The sequence below is a fragment of the Leptodactylus fuscus genome, chromosome 7 (genome assembly GCF_031893055.1).
Source record: "Leptodactylus fuscus isolate aLepFus1 chromosome 7, aLepFus1.hap2, whole genome shotgun sequence".
Lineage (NCBI taxonomy): Eukaryota > Metazoa > Chordata > Amphibia > Anura > Leptodactylidae > Leptodactylus > Leptodactylus fuscus.
In genome coordinates, this window is record NC_134271.1 from 60,368,925 (window position 1) to 60,383,554 (window position 14,630).

Genomic DNA, 14,630 nt, shown 5'->3' on the forward strand with positions numbered 1-14,630 from the left:
TGGAATAAAGCTACATATTTGCATGCTTTTTTTAAAAAAATATATATGAAAAATATATGAAATTGGGAAGTGGTTACATTGAAAAGGAATGGGTAGACAGATATCCTGAACCCCAATACTACATTTAAAGAGGACCTTTCACCTCGTGGGGCACACGCGGTGCAATGCAATAATCGGTTTTCACGTTCTGTGCCCCCGGTGAAGAGCTATCAGTGCCGGTACCGTAACTCTTCACTGTCAAAAGGGCGTTTCTGACAGTCAGTCAGGAACGCCCTTCCTCACAGCAGCATCTATAGCGTTGTACAGTGAGAGGGGGTGTTGCTTACCGCCCAGTGATGAATTCAGCGCACTGTCAGATTTCTAGTGGTGTATAAAACCGTATGTGCCGCAGGAGGTGAAAGGTCCTCTTTAATGGCCATATTCACTAATTGTATACCTTGTGGACATCTCAAGACAATGAAAGTAAAAAGCCTTAGGAGGAGCACAAAAATGGGCATTGGTTAGTGGATTTCACAACTTACTGCTGGGATCCACTAACAAACCTATGTTTAAGGGGACAGTCAAACTATTCTTTAAAATCTTAAGTTTTGGAAAGTAAGGGTCAGACATATTGATAGTAACCCATGTAATCATTCCCCAGGACTTAGGCAATACCATACAGGTATACAATATGTAGGGGTAACATTTCTCAGTCCCCCTCCTCCCATTGAAATAGGACAAATATTTAGATGAGGACAATGTGCACGCTTATGGGTTAGTCAGTAAAGGCAGCTGCGGATGTCTAGAAACACCAAAAAGCATCCTATAACTCTGCTTCAAGTATGCACCTGCGCCAATATGTCATTCATTGCTTCACTTGAGTCATCATCATTTCGACCAAGAATTCTGAGAAGTCGCAATATCCGGACCTGTAAGAGAATAATCAAGGAAGATCTGAAATTTCAGATGCTTTTCTTTTAAATCAGAGTTGAAAAGTGTAAAGTCTGTAAGAGCATGCCAATAATAATCATTTGGTACAGCAATGAGATGCTGCCACAACAACAGTGTCCGATAGCAGCTGTTGCATCATGAACACAAACAAGTTTCCTTACACTCAGTCTTTGTCCCTTTAAGATATGGGCACAAGGTGACTGGGTGTATGTAATAATAGAAAAATGATCACAAAGCAACTTCAATTATTCCCTCTCGGTAAAGAAAATTTGCAAGCAACTTTGCAAGTCACAACATTTCCAAACTTTGCCATAACCGCATAGTCCCTTGCAGTTTACGCCTTAATCTCACAAAATGAGAGGTTCCGAACACTTCTATGGAATATGGTACAGACTCCCACTTCTTGCTTCTACGTGCAGATATTAACTATTATTTACAGCACATAGCACCAATATACAGTAACTGTACAGTGATTATATTGACTCGGAGCTCTCCCTACATCAAGCATACATACTAGGGTCAATATCATATTATAAGAAGCAAATTCATGCTCACCTGTAAGAAAGGGTCGCTAATACCAGACACATCATGCTCCGGAGAATACCCAGACATTATAAGATTCTTAAGGATACGAACCAGCTGAGGAACAAGCTGTGGAGATATAGGACATGTTAAAAGCACAAAAAACCTCTCCTGCCAGACAAAATACTATCACTGATGCACAAACTGGACACTAGATTTACACTGATATACTGTAGATTCTATAGGTCCTGGGACAGAATTACAAAGCACAGGCTGCTCTACAACATCAGAAAGTACAAAAGACAAGCAAGAGTTATAATCAATGAAAAGGGAAAGGTTTAGCCACAAAACAAGTTCAGGGAAGATTTACTTGTGTGATTTGGGAACAAATATGGGGAAAACTATTGAAGCTTACCTTCTCATTCTAACAAACAGCGGGATCCCAAAAAGGCAGAGAGCAAAAGACAGGAAGCAGGTGTTAGGAAGAGCAAACAGCACAACCTGAGCCATGCTGTTCTGACATGATGTACAGGTATATAGACATTACAAGCAGTACACCCCGAGATCCTTAAATGTAACATACCCTTCTAGGAAACAATACTCAGATCACTTAAGGGAAATACATTCGGGCACATTTATTATGCCTTGTAGGGCAGTTTTCTGGCAAACATGGTTATTTATTTATTAAAAAAAAAAAAAAAAAAAAAAAGTTGAATTTTTTTGTGCACATCTGATTTTTTGAGGGCAAAAAATGTTTGCGTGTGTTACCATATTCTCGGAAAGTGGGCATGGCAAGGGCATGCAGGGAACAGGGCCATTGTTCCCTCCTTATTTATACTTACAGCAGAAATCTGGTGTATATGATATGGGATATGAGGTGACGTAGAGTTCCTATCAAGGAGCACAGCCCGGCGTGAGGATGCAACTCATTCATAAGAGTGCATCCTCATCATAAAGGAGATACAATTCTCCACTAGACATCATCATTGAACACAGGGGTGGAAGCACCAGGGATGAGTTCAATGCAATGAGTCTCATCTGCAGGTAATTTTTTTTTTTTTTTTTTTTTTTTTTTTTTTTTTTTGGGGGGGGGGGGGGGGGGAGGAGAGAGACACTAAACCCCAGTCCACAGGAACTTGTTAGTAGTTTAGTGTCCTAAACTTACCTGACAAGTTCAGTGAAAAAGCACTGCAGGAACGCATTGCGTTTTTTCGCGCAGCACTTTTCACAGAAAGTCCATGGAAGTTTCCTTTGCAGACTTTCTGCTTCCATTGCACCTACAGGGAAACCACCAGTGTTTCCATAGGTATAACTGGCATGCTACAATTTCCATAGACGGAGTGGTTTTGGAAATCAAAGCATTTTCGATGCTTGTATTTTTCTTCATTGTGTGAACAGGATTCGCTAGAACCTCATCCATTTTGCAGTGACTGTAAAATGCCACAGTTTACGCCATGTGGAGCCCTGGCCTAAGGCTAAGCCCACACATTGTTACAGTTTATGTTAAGGTTTTTGAACTAAAGGCCGAAAGTCAATTTGCAGAAGGAAGGGTATAACTGCTTCCTTCATATTTCCCATTCCTTTCAAAACTTCTAGCTGAGGCTCAAAACCCTACAGCAAAATCTACATAAAAAAAAAAAAAAAAAACTGATTTTCCACAACATATATCCTCAGGTCTAAGTGTTTTCACACAAAAGATAATACAGATCAAATATTGATTCGCAATACATTTCTTCCTTTTTACAATTTTGTTCCATTTCTGGTTTTAGCGTTCTACTTGTTTTGTACCATACCGTCTTATTTTGAGTTGTCAAAATTTCACTGCCACCAGCTACTTAAAATCACTGTAGATGCTGCAGAATAAAAACTGCTGCATCATCAACAAGCAAGCCCATCCTGCATTCAGCTCAACCCCTTGGGAAGCTAAAATGCAGGATGGGCGTGTTTAGTGATGATGCAGCGGTACTCAGTAATAGAAGAAAACGCCCCTTGTGCTTCAAGATCCTCATTTACATAAAATAAAAAAATGTTTTTTTCTACACTTCCCTGGGGCCCTGAAACATAAGAAAGGTATAGTTTTTATTCTGCAAACAACATCTACAGCACTATTAGAGTGGTTTAAAGTAGCTGGGGACACTCCCTTTAAATGATTAACCTATACATTGTGTTCATGATGTGCTTTTTGTCACAATGTAAACAAAAACTGTAATATGACCACAATTATAGAGCATACCAGCTAATATCATAGGTAGTGTGGGGAATAGACTTTTAGAGCTTGCTCCTATGAACCGTTCATAAACAATCTGGAGGTTGTGAGATGGAATGGGCATACAGAGGATCAGCAAAACCAATAGGTATCAATGCCACCTGTAATTTTAACATGCACCCAAGAAGTCCTATAGTGTGAAGGCGGAGTCTTTAGCAGCAAGCTACTACTATTTAAACATGCCCTATGACGGCACATGAAATAAAAAGTCTCCAAAATAAGCTAGCCCCTTTAATATAAAGTCTTTTAAATAGAAGGACCAAAGGGAGTCCAGGACCGGAAGGATCAAGAGCAGCGGCAGAAAGAATGACCCCAAAATCCTACCTTCCTAAAATGTGTCAACATGTCAGGGCTTCTCTCACACATCTCTGTCAGGAGCACCACGGAGGTATGCAGCACTCCTGTATAAGGGTATTAACATTATTATGTATTTAATAAATAACACTGAATTTAGCAGAATGGAAGAGAAAGCAGGAATACGCTAATAACAGAATTGCTCTATATCAAGCCAACAAAAGAAGTCTTGGTTCACACATACCGTGATTTTTCTCATTCAGCAGGTTTTTTGTAGCTGGTAAAAACATTTCCATTAATTCTGGGACCTTTCTGATGACATGAACGGCACATAATGCTGCCTGCAAATATGTATACAGAACAAGTGACATTTAGAAGACATATCTAAAACTCTTTGAGCCCCTAGCAGGGTGGCGGTCTCCAACCTGTAGCTCTATAACTGATGCAAAGAAACAAAACTACAACTTGGCCATGACAGCAATGGGTTATGCTGTTTGTGCAAAAGCAGAAATTGGGTGAATTTGAGTAGTTGCCCAGCAAAAATCGTTGCTAGAAGTGACCATGCTGGCTTTGCATAAATTTTCTAAAAAAAACACTTCTCAAACAATGGCATAGTACAAATAGAGGAAAAAAAGTTTCATAGATTTACCTTCTTGCGCAAGTAAGAGTTGGACGTTTTCAAAAGTTTCTCTACCTCCCCTGCCAAGTCTCTGCACATCTCAGAGGAACCCATGCAACCCAAGGTGCACAGTGCCAGACCCTGCACATACTGAGTGCTGTGATTCAGATCACTAAAAGAAAGAAGTTACAGGTTACACTAACCTGAAAAAAATGGATCAGTATGACATATACACTGCAATACACAGAATGAATACATGAACTGAGTATTTTTTACTGTTTTTTACAGTAACATTCAAGACATATCATTAGAGCAGCAGCCATAAGATCCTGCAATAATGTCCTTCAGTATGACAGCTAGCCAAGCTATAGGATGCAACTTTACCCAATACGAACAAACTTCTCATATGAAAGTGGGACACTCCATTCATCTACTCATTGTAGGGCTCCCTCTAACATTATTATGCCAGACTATTACCGTTATGATTGGTCAGGTCCGACCTTTTAAAATCACATTGATCAATAGATTAAAAGAACAGGTCGATTTGGCTTGTTCCCTGCACAGAGGCACTCAGATCTACCCACTACAAAGAGGGTGTTTTGCAGGGTGAAAGAAAAGCAGTGCTCAACTAGCATTGCAGCTCTTCATTCTGCTGATCAGTGTCAACAAATAACGGAATATCCTAGCAAGACCCCTTCAATGCATGTGCAGTACAGAGCCACAAACAGCAGATGTATATGTATGCTAGTTGTTCTTCGCTCTGCTGATATTCTGTTTTTTTCATACCACCCACACAGAATGATATCATCGATACAGTAAACAACTGTATAACCAAAAAAATATAAAAAATAGGATCCTATGTTTAGGTAACATTTATACAAGTGAGAGAATACTTAATCAGGAGGATGGAAAACCTACAGAATACAGAAGAATTGGTTATAATGTATTCAATGAGCATAACATATATGCATGGAGTGTAAGCTCACGACAACAGTTCTCAAACCTATTGAAACCTGCCTTCACTAGGCTTGTGTGTCTGTGCATTGTCCTTGTGCACTTGTCAGAAACACCGGCCACTAGAGGTGAGAGAAGTGAGAACCCAACTTTTCTTCCCAAACATTGGCCCATGTAGACATGTTCCACATAAACAGAAAAATAACCATTTGTCAGCAGCACATCCCCTCTTGTAAACAGGGTAAGCATGCCAACAATAATGTATTGTGCATGAGAAGAGGGGAGAATCAATCACATAACCATTTGCACAATCCTATACATTATACACACACAATATACATTGCCCTCACATTCCAGAGTGAACATCTCAGGGCATCTGATATATGTGAGGATTCTTATAGCCTGTATGGATCAGCTGCTCTCTGTGCATGTAACATATACATTTAAACAGCTAATGTTCAGAAAATTTGCAGAACTTTTAAGCAAAACCCCAAGCGCTTTACACCATAGCATCCCCTGAAAACACTGCAAGTCACCAGCTCCTGCTTTCTCCCCTTCCAGCCCTTGTTTGCTGTCTAGTATCTCACCTACCCAAACTCTAAAAAGAAGATAGTTGAGAAGCTAAATGATTCAGCCCATTTGATCTAAGTGCACTGTAAGGAACATGGAGACCAGTCACTACTGTGCAGTAAGCTTTAGCTTCCAGGATAAGAATTTTCACCTTAACACAACACTTGCTGGATCCAAAGCTGAAGACTCTCTTCTGATGTTGTGTAAATAAAGAATATTGTGACCGCATACATCTCTGCGCCTAGATAACATGACCTGCCCTGGAAGTGCATGTCAAAAGTCTGTAAAGTTTCTATGGCAAGTAACAGATATATGCCACGATGTAATACATTAAAAGTCCAGAAATGGGACAGAGGTAAATATGCTATAGAGCGGGGTAGGCAGCCTTCAGCACTCCAGCTGTGGTGAAACTACAACTCCCAGTATGCATGCTTGCTCTGCTGTTCTTGGAGCTCCCATGGAATGGAGCATGTTGGGAGTTGTAGTTTCACCGCAGCCGGAGTGCCGAACTTTGCTAACTAGTGATGAGCGAGTACTGTTCGGATCAGCCGATCCGAACAGCACACTCCATAGAAATGACTGGATGCACCTGGTACTTCCGCTTTGACGGCGGCCGGCCGCTTAACCCCCCCCGCGTGCCGGCTACGTCCATTAATTTCTATGCGAGCGTGCTGTTCGGATCGGCTGATCCGAACAGTACTCGCTCATCTCTATTGCTAACTCTATTGCTACGCACCTATAGGAATGAATGGATGCAGCCAGCACGCAGTGGGTTAAGCGGCCGGCCGCTTCCATTAATTCCTATAGGTGCGTGCCATTGGAAACGGCCGTTTCGAATAGTACTCGCTCATCTCTATTGCTGTACCCTGTGATATAGCATATATTCCAGACCAAAAGTACTTTCCAATGAAGCAAAGGTAATATGTTTATTTCATTAAATTTAATTTCACATCACAAAAACCCCTCCAGTCTGTAGTATGCCATATCAGTCAGAGACTAACTAGGGAAACTCTAAGTCACCAACTAAAGGAAACTGGTCACACATTTTTTGCACCCTAATCTGACCCCAGCATGTGCAGCTCCAAGTATTGGCCTTTCCTATTGTGCCCCTCACTCAGTTTTCATTTGCCAAATGATTATAAGTTTTTAAAATCTTAGACTGGCATATGCAAGTACCCTTTGTGATGCACATTATATAATTTGTAAAGCGATACATGCTCTGTGATTTAATTCTTAAAACTGGCATATGTAAATTTATTTTAACTAGTCATGTGAGGACAGGGTGGAGCTTCAACTAATCATGGAGTCGTTGCGCTAAATCACATCCTATGCGTAGCATGATGGACACGGTCCCTCACTGTCTACCTCAGTGCATACCCTGTGTCTGCGGATGTTACGGGGTGTGATTTAGCACAATGGAGTCTCTCAGAATCTGTTGCTGTCTGTCAATAAACGGAGTGTTTTTCAGTTCTTGGGGTCAGACACAGATGCGAATGTAGCGCAATCGGAATGAAACAAAATAGATCCACAATGAAAATTTACTTCCCAAGTCTCTGTTTTTAGGGCTGCTGCTACCTCATTAGATGTAAAGTTAGCCATTGTGTTTCTCCGGCTGGTGATGTCCTGCCACCATAACTAACCTATCTCTTGTGTTTATAAGCATTTATCATGAAGGCAGGATTTTTACACTGAATACTCTACACAGATCCCAAGAGTTATGGACATTATCACAAGTAGGTGGAAACAACTACTCAGTCCTAGACATGTTCTAGAAATGAGAGAGGTGAGCGGAGTAATTATTCAGTGAACACCCCTCTGCTGCACGTGCATGTGACAAGATGATTTCTTACTTTTTAATGCAATTGGTCATCAGCAAGTGGACATCTTGTCTTTCATCCAGCAGAAGCATTGCACCAAGGTAACCAATCCTCTTGTCTGTGAACTTCTGAGAGGCAATGAGTTTTAAGCACTCGAGCTGTAGAGGGAAAAACAATTCAATTTGGAGTTCAAGTTATTACTAGAGGGTTCTACATACATAGAAATATAAACAAAGCTACAAAAAAACAAAATGTAATGAAGTACTTGAAGAAATCCAACTAAAAAAGGTCAAAGAACAAAAAGCAAAGGGGGGGGGGGGAATGTAACCCAAAGAAGGTGGCTCCTCTAGACCCCACGCACACGTTCAAGAGTGTATGGTGGTGTTGAGTTTGCAGCAAAATGCACTCCGAGTTTTTCTTTATTATTATTTATTTCATATTTTTAAGCTAGCAATCTTCTGATCGCCGTTTCAGTATTATAAACTCCAATAATAAAGTATCAATGATCAATATTATCTCTGGGTACTTCAGTTAGCTGTATGTCAGTTGACACCCACTGTCCACCATGCCAGCTCAGCTCCTGAGGGTGTACCAGCTCCTGAGGGTGTCCTTTTAGCCCGTGTCAGGTTCATAACGTCAGTAAAGTTTTTGTTTTGGCTGTTTATAAAAAGGTATTGTCAACCACACTTATCTAAGCAGAGGCATCACACCTTATGCAGCATACTGCAAACTATAACATTAAAATCTACATGTGTGACTTCACTCATACAATGGTAGACTGTAAGTCAAAGCCTTTCATTCACTGCGATATGCATGCAATGTATTTATCTAGTGGAAGGCTCAGGTTTGATACGATTGATATGAACACAACCGAATTGTTGCTAGAAACTGTAAAACATACACAATGAAATGTGTGTGCATATGGAAGTACTACTGAGGTATACCTGCAACGGGTACAAAATGCAGCATGAAAGACCAACACACACTATGGCCCTTCTTACACCACACACATTTTCTGGGCTACTGAATAGCAAATCTGTAAAGTAGTTATTCTTTCAAAGAGACACCACAAGCTTACCTGGCCAAAATGAGCAGGGTATCCCAGCATGTGCATATATAGCAACTTGGCCACATTGCGGCAGCGATATGTGTTGTCTTCCTCACGAAACGATGAGCGGATGGCAGCACACTCCTTTTGGATCATCTCCCGCTCCTCAGCTTGTGTGCGTGCTGTCCGAATGGTGCGGATCAGCTCCCGCAGTCTGATAGGGGCCGGCATCCTCTGCATGAAACACATAACAAAAAGTCATAACTTAAAGTCTTATGGGAGATGGGACAGTCTCCAGAGACAATAAGAATGTTTAACACCCAGTTGTCAATTTAGTCATACATTTCCAGGAGAAATAACAGAATATAGTGTTAAAGGAAAATGCCTGAGAATGGTTATTTCATTGCAAACACAATACAGCACCAGCACTCAGCAGAAGGAAGTAAAGCCCAACACCCTAAGGCCCCTGCCCACATGCAGATCAACAGTAAGGCTGCCCTGTATAGACAGAGACGTTCATGAATGTATCCAGGCATACAAAATACAATCTTAAAATAACCATTACTAACTGCTACTTTTATTTACAAAGTTTCTCTATTAGACACTTGCAATGAACTGTTGATGCCTGTACCCTGATGATGGCTCTGCCCTGCTATATTACCAGTCTTTAAGAAAACACGGGTATATCTGAGAATTGCCATGTATGCAATGACCTGAGATATAAGTGCCAAAGATGAACCTACGCCTCACACTTTCATACATTGACATAGCATTATGAAACACCCTGCAGCTGCATTTACAGCCCACTATAGAATACCTTATAGCTCCAGGGGAATCCTTTATCAGCTTTAACACCCCGTCCGACCAAAACTGATACATAGGGGCTAGAAAAACATTTCAGGCTATACTCATGTACAGCAGAAGTAAAGTATAAGTAGAACAGCAGTTCCCAAACGCTTGAAGGTGGAAACCACTTGTGGTTGATACTGTTTTGGCCTATTTATAAAGAAAGTACCTGAAATACCAAAAACAATTGTATCCAAAACTGTATTCTCCTGTCTCCTTATCTGCTTCTCAGCACTGTATGCCACTACTTACTCTGGTTATCAGCACTGTATTCTGCACTAATGGCTCCTCTCCTGCATACAGGACAAAACATCTTTCACAGGCTCTGCTCTGGCCCAATGGAGAGAGACATCAGATGCAATAGCTCAATGTCCTTGCAGACATATGTTCTAATACAATGATTATCAGCCCACCTAAAAGTTTGTTCTGTGACTCACAAACTGTCCATTCAGATACCCACAAGTGTGTTTGACTCACAGATATAGCACAATGGTGTGCTGCACTTGATGGTAGCACCCACACCCCGGCCTGCTTGCAAGGCTGTGTGGACCACTTAAAACATGGCTGCTAATGGAGGTCATATGACCTAAACATCACTGCAGAACTAAACAGCGCAGTGACTCATATCAATAAGAAACACAACCCCCCTTAAGTGTTTATATGATACAATTTGGGAATCCCAGCCTTAGAAAGAGGAATCTTAATTCCAAAGCTATATCATAATGACTTCAGAAAGTTTTCAGAACCCCTACCATCTATACTTAACTGACTTGTATGAAATCTTAAGACGTCATCCCCTGTCCCCTTGCACAGCTATTAATCAACCCTAGATTTGAGATAAGACACTGGCATTCTGTATTACTGCGCCATACAAAGCAACAGGGAGTCAAAGCCGATTACAGGCATCTTGTGTATCAACTTTTTAGATTAAGTCTTAAGTTACCACATGATGCAATGCTGACCTCATACTAGTCTTTATGTGGGAGCACTCTTACAAACTATACACATACAGAGATTTTTATTTTTTTTTTGGAGTCCCACAGATGTCATAAGCAGCTATAATGGAATCACGATGCTTACTGTGCATTAAAGGGAATGTCACATCAGAAAGCCCCTTTTAGAGTGTGGCTCTTCGGTGATCAGCTTTTGGTAAACTGTAAATTTAGCAGGGAAAGCTGCAGCAAGCCTGACATTTTCCCGGAAGGAAATCTAGGTTACACAGCAGTCATTCAGATGAATGTACGTCCATGTAATATAAAGGTTTGATAGAGTATGGCCTTAACAGGAAAAGCTCATACATTGGCTCTCTTTTATGCCTCATGGAGGGGAAATACAAACAGGGTATACCCTTCTATAATAACTACATGCACTAAATAAGCTATACGGATGAAGTGTCGTCATGAACAAAATCTTTAATAACTTGTTCAACAGTAAGTTTCCAGATTTGTTTACATAGTTAAATAGGTCCTAAATATCAGATTGATGGAGAGTCCCACACTCTGCACTCACATCGATCAACTGACTGAAGGAATCCAATGCTTGGGATTGTGATGTGGCTTCTCCTTAGTGACTGCTGGTCATTTGCCCCTACTGCAGCCCCATGCAGGTAAAAGTAACAGACGCCATAACAAGTGCAACTGCTACACTATGTACAGTGCTGCACCTGATAGACAGTGAAGAGGCTCATATGATCGTCAGAGTCCTTGCAAACCACTGACCTTAGGAAGGGTGCCTGGACCCATCAATCTGATATCCTAAGGATACATCAAAATAAAAATCCCTCTTTAAGACTGGATTCACAGGGATAGACAAAGACTGTGAAGGGTGTCATTTATGGTTATGGCTGGGACCATAACACACAACTAAATGGCGTTAACTAATGTGATATGAAAAACTTTGCTGAAGGAATTGGGAAACTATATAACATTTATGCAGGTTATGTTGTTTCCTGGCCCTGCGAGGCCTGATGTATGATGTTTGGGCATAAAGCCCTTTTCTTATTATGCCTTACTTTTCCTTTTTGTTATAAAAGTTTAATAAAAATTGATTACACCTAACATTTATGCGTTTTTTTTTCCTAGAAGTCGTCAATCATAGAAGCCCAAATTTAAACATCCATCTCATTCTCTACCCTCTCGTACCTCCCATTTAAATACAGACCTCTTTTTATAAAAGTATTACACATTCTGGCAAATGGGGCTGGTTTTGGGGTCTGCACCCCAGTCTGCAGCAGCTCTTGTCCTATGCCTTAACAACTGCAGTTTGTAGCTCCCACTCATAGGTGGAACTCACGTGCATCAGCAAGTATCAGCCAGTCGCAGTAGTATATATAACAAAAAAATACAAACAACATAAAACAGATTTTCCCTGTGACTGGCTAATGGTATGTGGCGCAACCGGTCATAAGTTGTATGAGGGAACTAAGTATCTGTGTAGTGCAGCAGAGCCTGCTAGCATGACCTGTAAATGGCGGCATGTACTTGCGTGCGCACATTCGCAGAAATCTGTGTGCAGCTGGAGCCATGACTTAAGTAGACAAAGTACACAGCCAATAATGACATGCAGACAGCCTTGCAGACGAAGAGGGCCCCCACAACCTGGAGGGCACCCATGCTTCTTCTCTTGTCCGAATAGTTTATACACTGCATTTTAACATGTATTTTGCGGCTATTTTATTTTATATTTGTGCTGTACACTTTTTTTCTGCTATATTTTTTATTTTAAATAAAACTATAAATAAAGTCTACATACACAGCATTTTGGGTTTTTACATTTTATGTTGTATCTTTTGACCCAATCACAACATGCTATGGGTATGACCATATGCATAGGTTTACTTACATAAAAAAGGCCATATATTCTGCTCCCAGTATGAGCTGTGCCATATCATCTCCTTTACTGTACTACATCTGTACATTCTTTGAGGTATGTGAGATAAATTTGTGATAATGGAGGTGCCAAGTCGGCCTCTCCCCAACCTGAAATAGCAGTCACTCTGCATAACAAAAGGGGATAAAATGACAGACTCCATACACAGTCTAGCATGTGCTGTAGTGCACAGTACATGTGGAATGATAGAAAATACTGGGCACTGAACGACACAGACAGGATTTTTTTTTTTGTTCCAGGAACAGCAGCACTGGTCATTATAGATCAGTGTCCATGGAAACTGTGCCACACCTTCTTATACAAACAGCACACATATAACCTGTGTGTCTTCTATCCCTCAGGTGTGAAGCCTTGTAACCTTTAGGCTGGGGAAGGGGGATCACTGAGCCACCTCACAAATTCTAATGTTGTTGACATGCCCACCAACTGGCATAGACAACAACAATAGGACAGCAGGCCCTCACTTCCACACTCCTGTGCTGCCTATGCTTGACATTTGTCCAAGACGACCACACAATTGCATTTATTTAATGGTCTGCCTTTGGATACTGTACATGCTTATGATCCTGACTTTAGTACCAGAGGTTTCTTTAAAAAAAAATGTACCTCTCAACATTCCTATTGTTATATAAGGACATAAAATCAAGCTGTGCTACAGCCAGCCTTAAAGAGCCATGCGAGAAGAGCAAAGGCTGTACTATATTGCACTGCCAATGCGATAGGTAAAGGTTAGAATATTACAGCACAAGATAAGTTTCATAACGATCAAAGACAGTGGTCTGCAGTTAGTGGCTTTGTAGTTATTAGACTACAACTCCCAGCATGCTCTAAAAGAGAGAGTAGTTTCACAACATCTGCAGAGGCATCATTTGCAGACCACGGCTTTAAGAGCAGAAAGAGGTTTATGCCCTCCACCAAGACTAAAAGTCACTTCCTTACCTTCAATTTTTCATTTGCCAGGTCTGACAGTGTCTCCAAGAAGTCCATCGGTCCCAAGTTACACGACACTCTCCTCTACAACCTTCCCCTGCTTGAATCAGGCTCACAAAAAGGTGATGCCCCTCCCCACAAAGCCTTCTGTTCAGGTGAATGGGAACTCGACAGGGGAGGGTCATACAATACCAACTCAGCAATTCAAACAGGTTGAGCGGAAGAGGAGCGGAGTGCAGCGTGGAACCATCGGAGTATGGACCCTGGGGGTGCGGCAGGGAGAAAACAGAAGGTAGGGAAAATGAATTTATTTCATAAATAATGTTCATAAGCAATTCTTTCACTAAAAGTCTGTTAGCAATCTTACTCATTATTTAAAATATGTGCTCCATGCTAGTAAGATTATCTGTAAGCAGGGTGGGCTTAGCAGCCAACTTAGACCACTCTGGAAGCCAGTGTGATAGGCATCTATACAAAGAAGCTGCAGTCCACATTCACTAGGTAGAAGACAGATGGCAAAGAATGTACTGCCGGACAAAGCATAGGATTTGCTTGTCGCCTGTAAGAGAGCTCTAAAATACACAACTGCTGGATACACTAGTAAAGGAACAATAAACATAGAAAATGTACAAAACAATATATATCCTAGCACTTCTACCCTTCATCTTCTTTTCGATCCCACTTTACATCATATTACATCTAGAAACATATACAGGAATATCTTCTGTGTGCCAGGAGAGCAGCCATGTCCCCCTCCCCATTCATAGTGTCCTGTGATAGACTGTAAGACAACTGCCTGGAGCAGGAGCCTCCCTGCTGTGCTCTGTCTGCAATAGGAGAAAATATCATTAAGCCTCGCCCCTTTGCCAGTTTTAAACCCTTAAGCCCTCCCACCAGCATAAGATGGAAGTATATCAGAAGAAGAGCAAACCTCCACAGACTGTG

General features: G+C 41.1%; 1 protein-coding gene across 1 annotated transcript in view; it reads right to left on the reverse strand.

The window, feature by feature from the left end:
• Nucleotides 1-14,630, reverse strand: part of AP1G1 (adaptor related protein complex 1 subunit gamma 1) — a 44,207-nt gene that overhangs the window by 15,485 nt on the left and 14,092 nt on the right. Inside the window, exons 2-9 of the mRNA XM_075281990.1 lie at nt 13,695-13,948; nt 9,051-9,254; nt 8,006-8,130; nt 4,662-4,803; nt 4,257-4,353; nt 4,043-4,119; nt 1,486-1,581; nt 828-908 (exon numbers count right to left, since the gene is read on the reverse strand). Of these exons, the coding sequence (XP_075138091.1) occupies nt 828-908; nt 1,486-1,581; nt 4,043-4,119; nt 4,257-4,353; nt 4,662-4,803; nt 8,006-8,130; nt 9,051-9,254; nt 13,695-13,742 (870 nt within the window). The 5' untranslated portion in view covers nt 13,743-13,948. The remainder of the gene's footprint in view (nt 1-827; nt 909-1,485; nt 1,582-4,042; nt 4,120-4,256; nt 4,354-4,661; nt 4,804-8,005; nt 8,131-9,050; nt 9,255-13,694; nt 13,949-14,630) is intronic.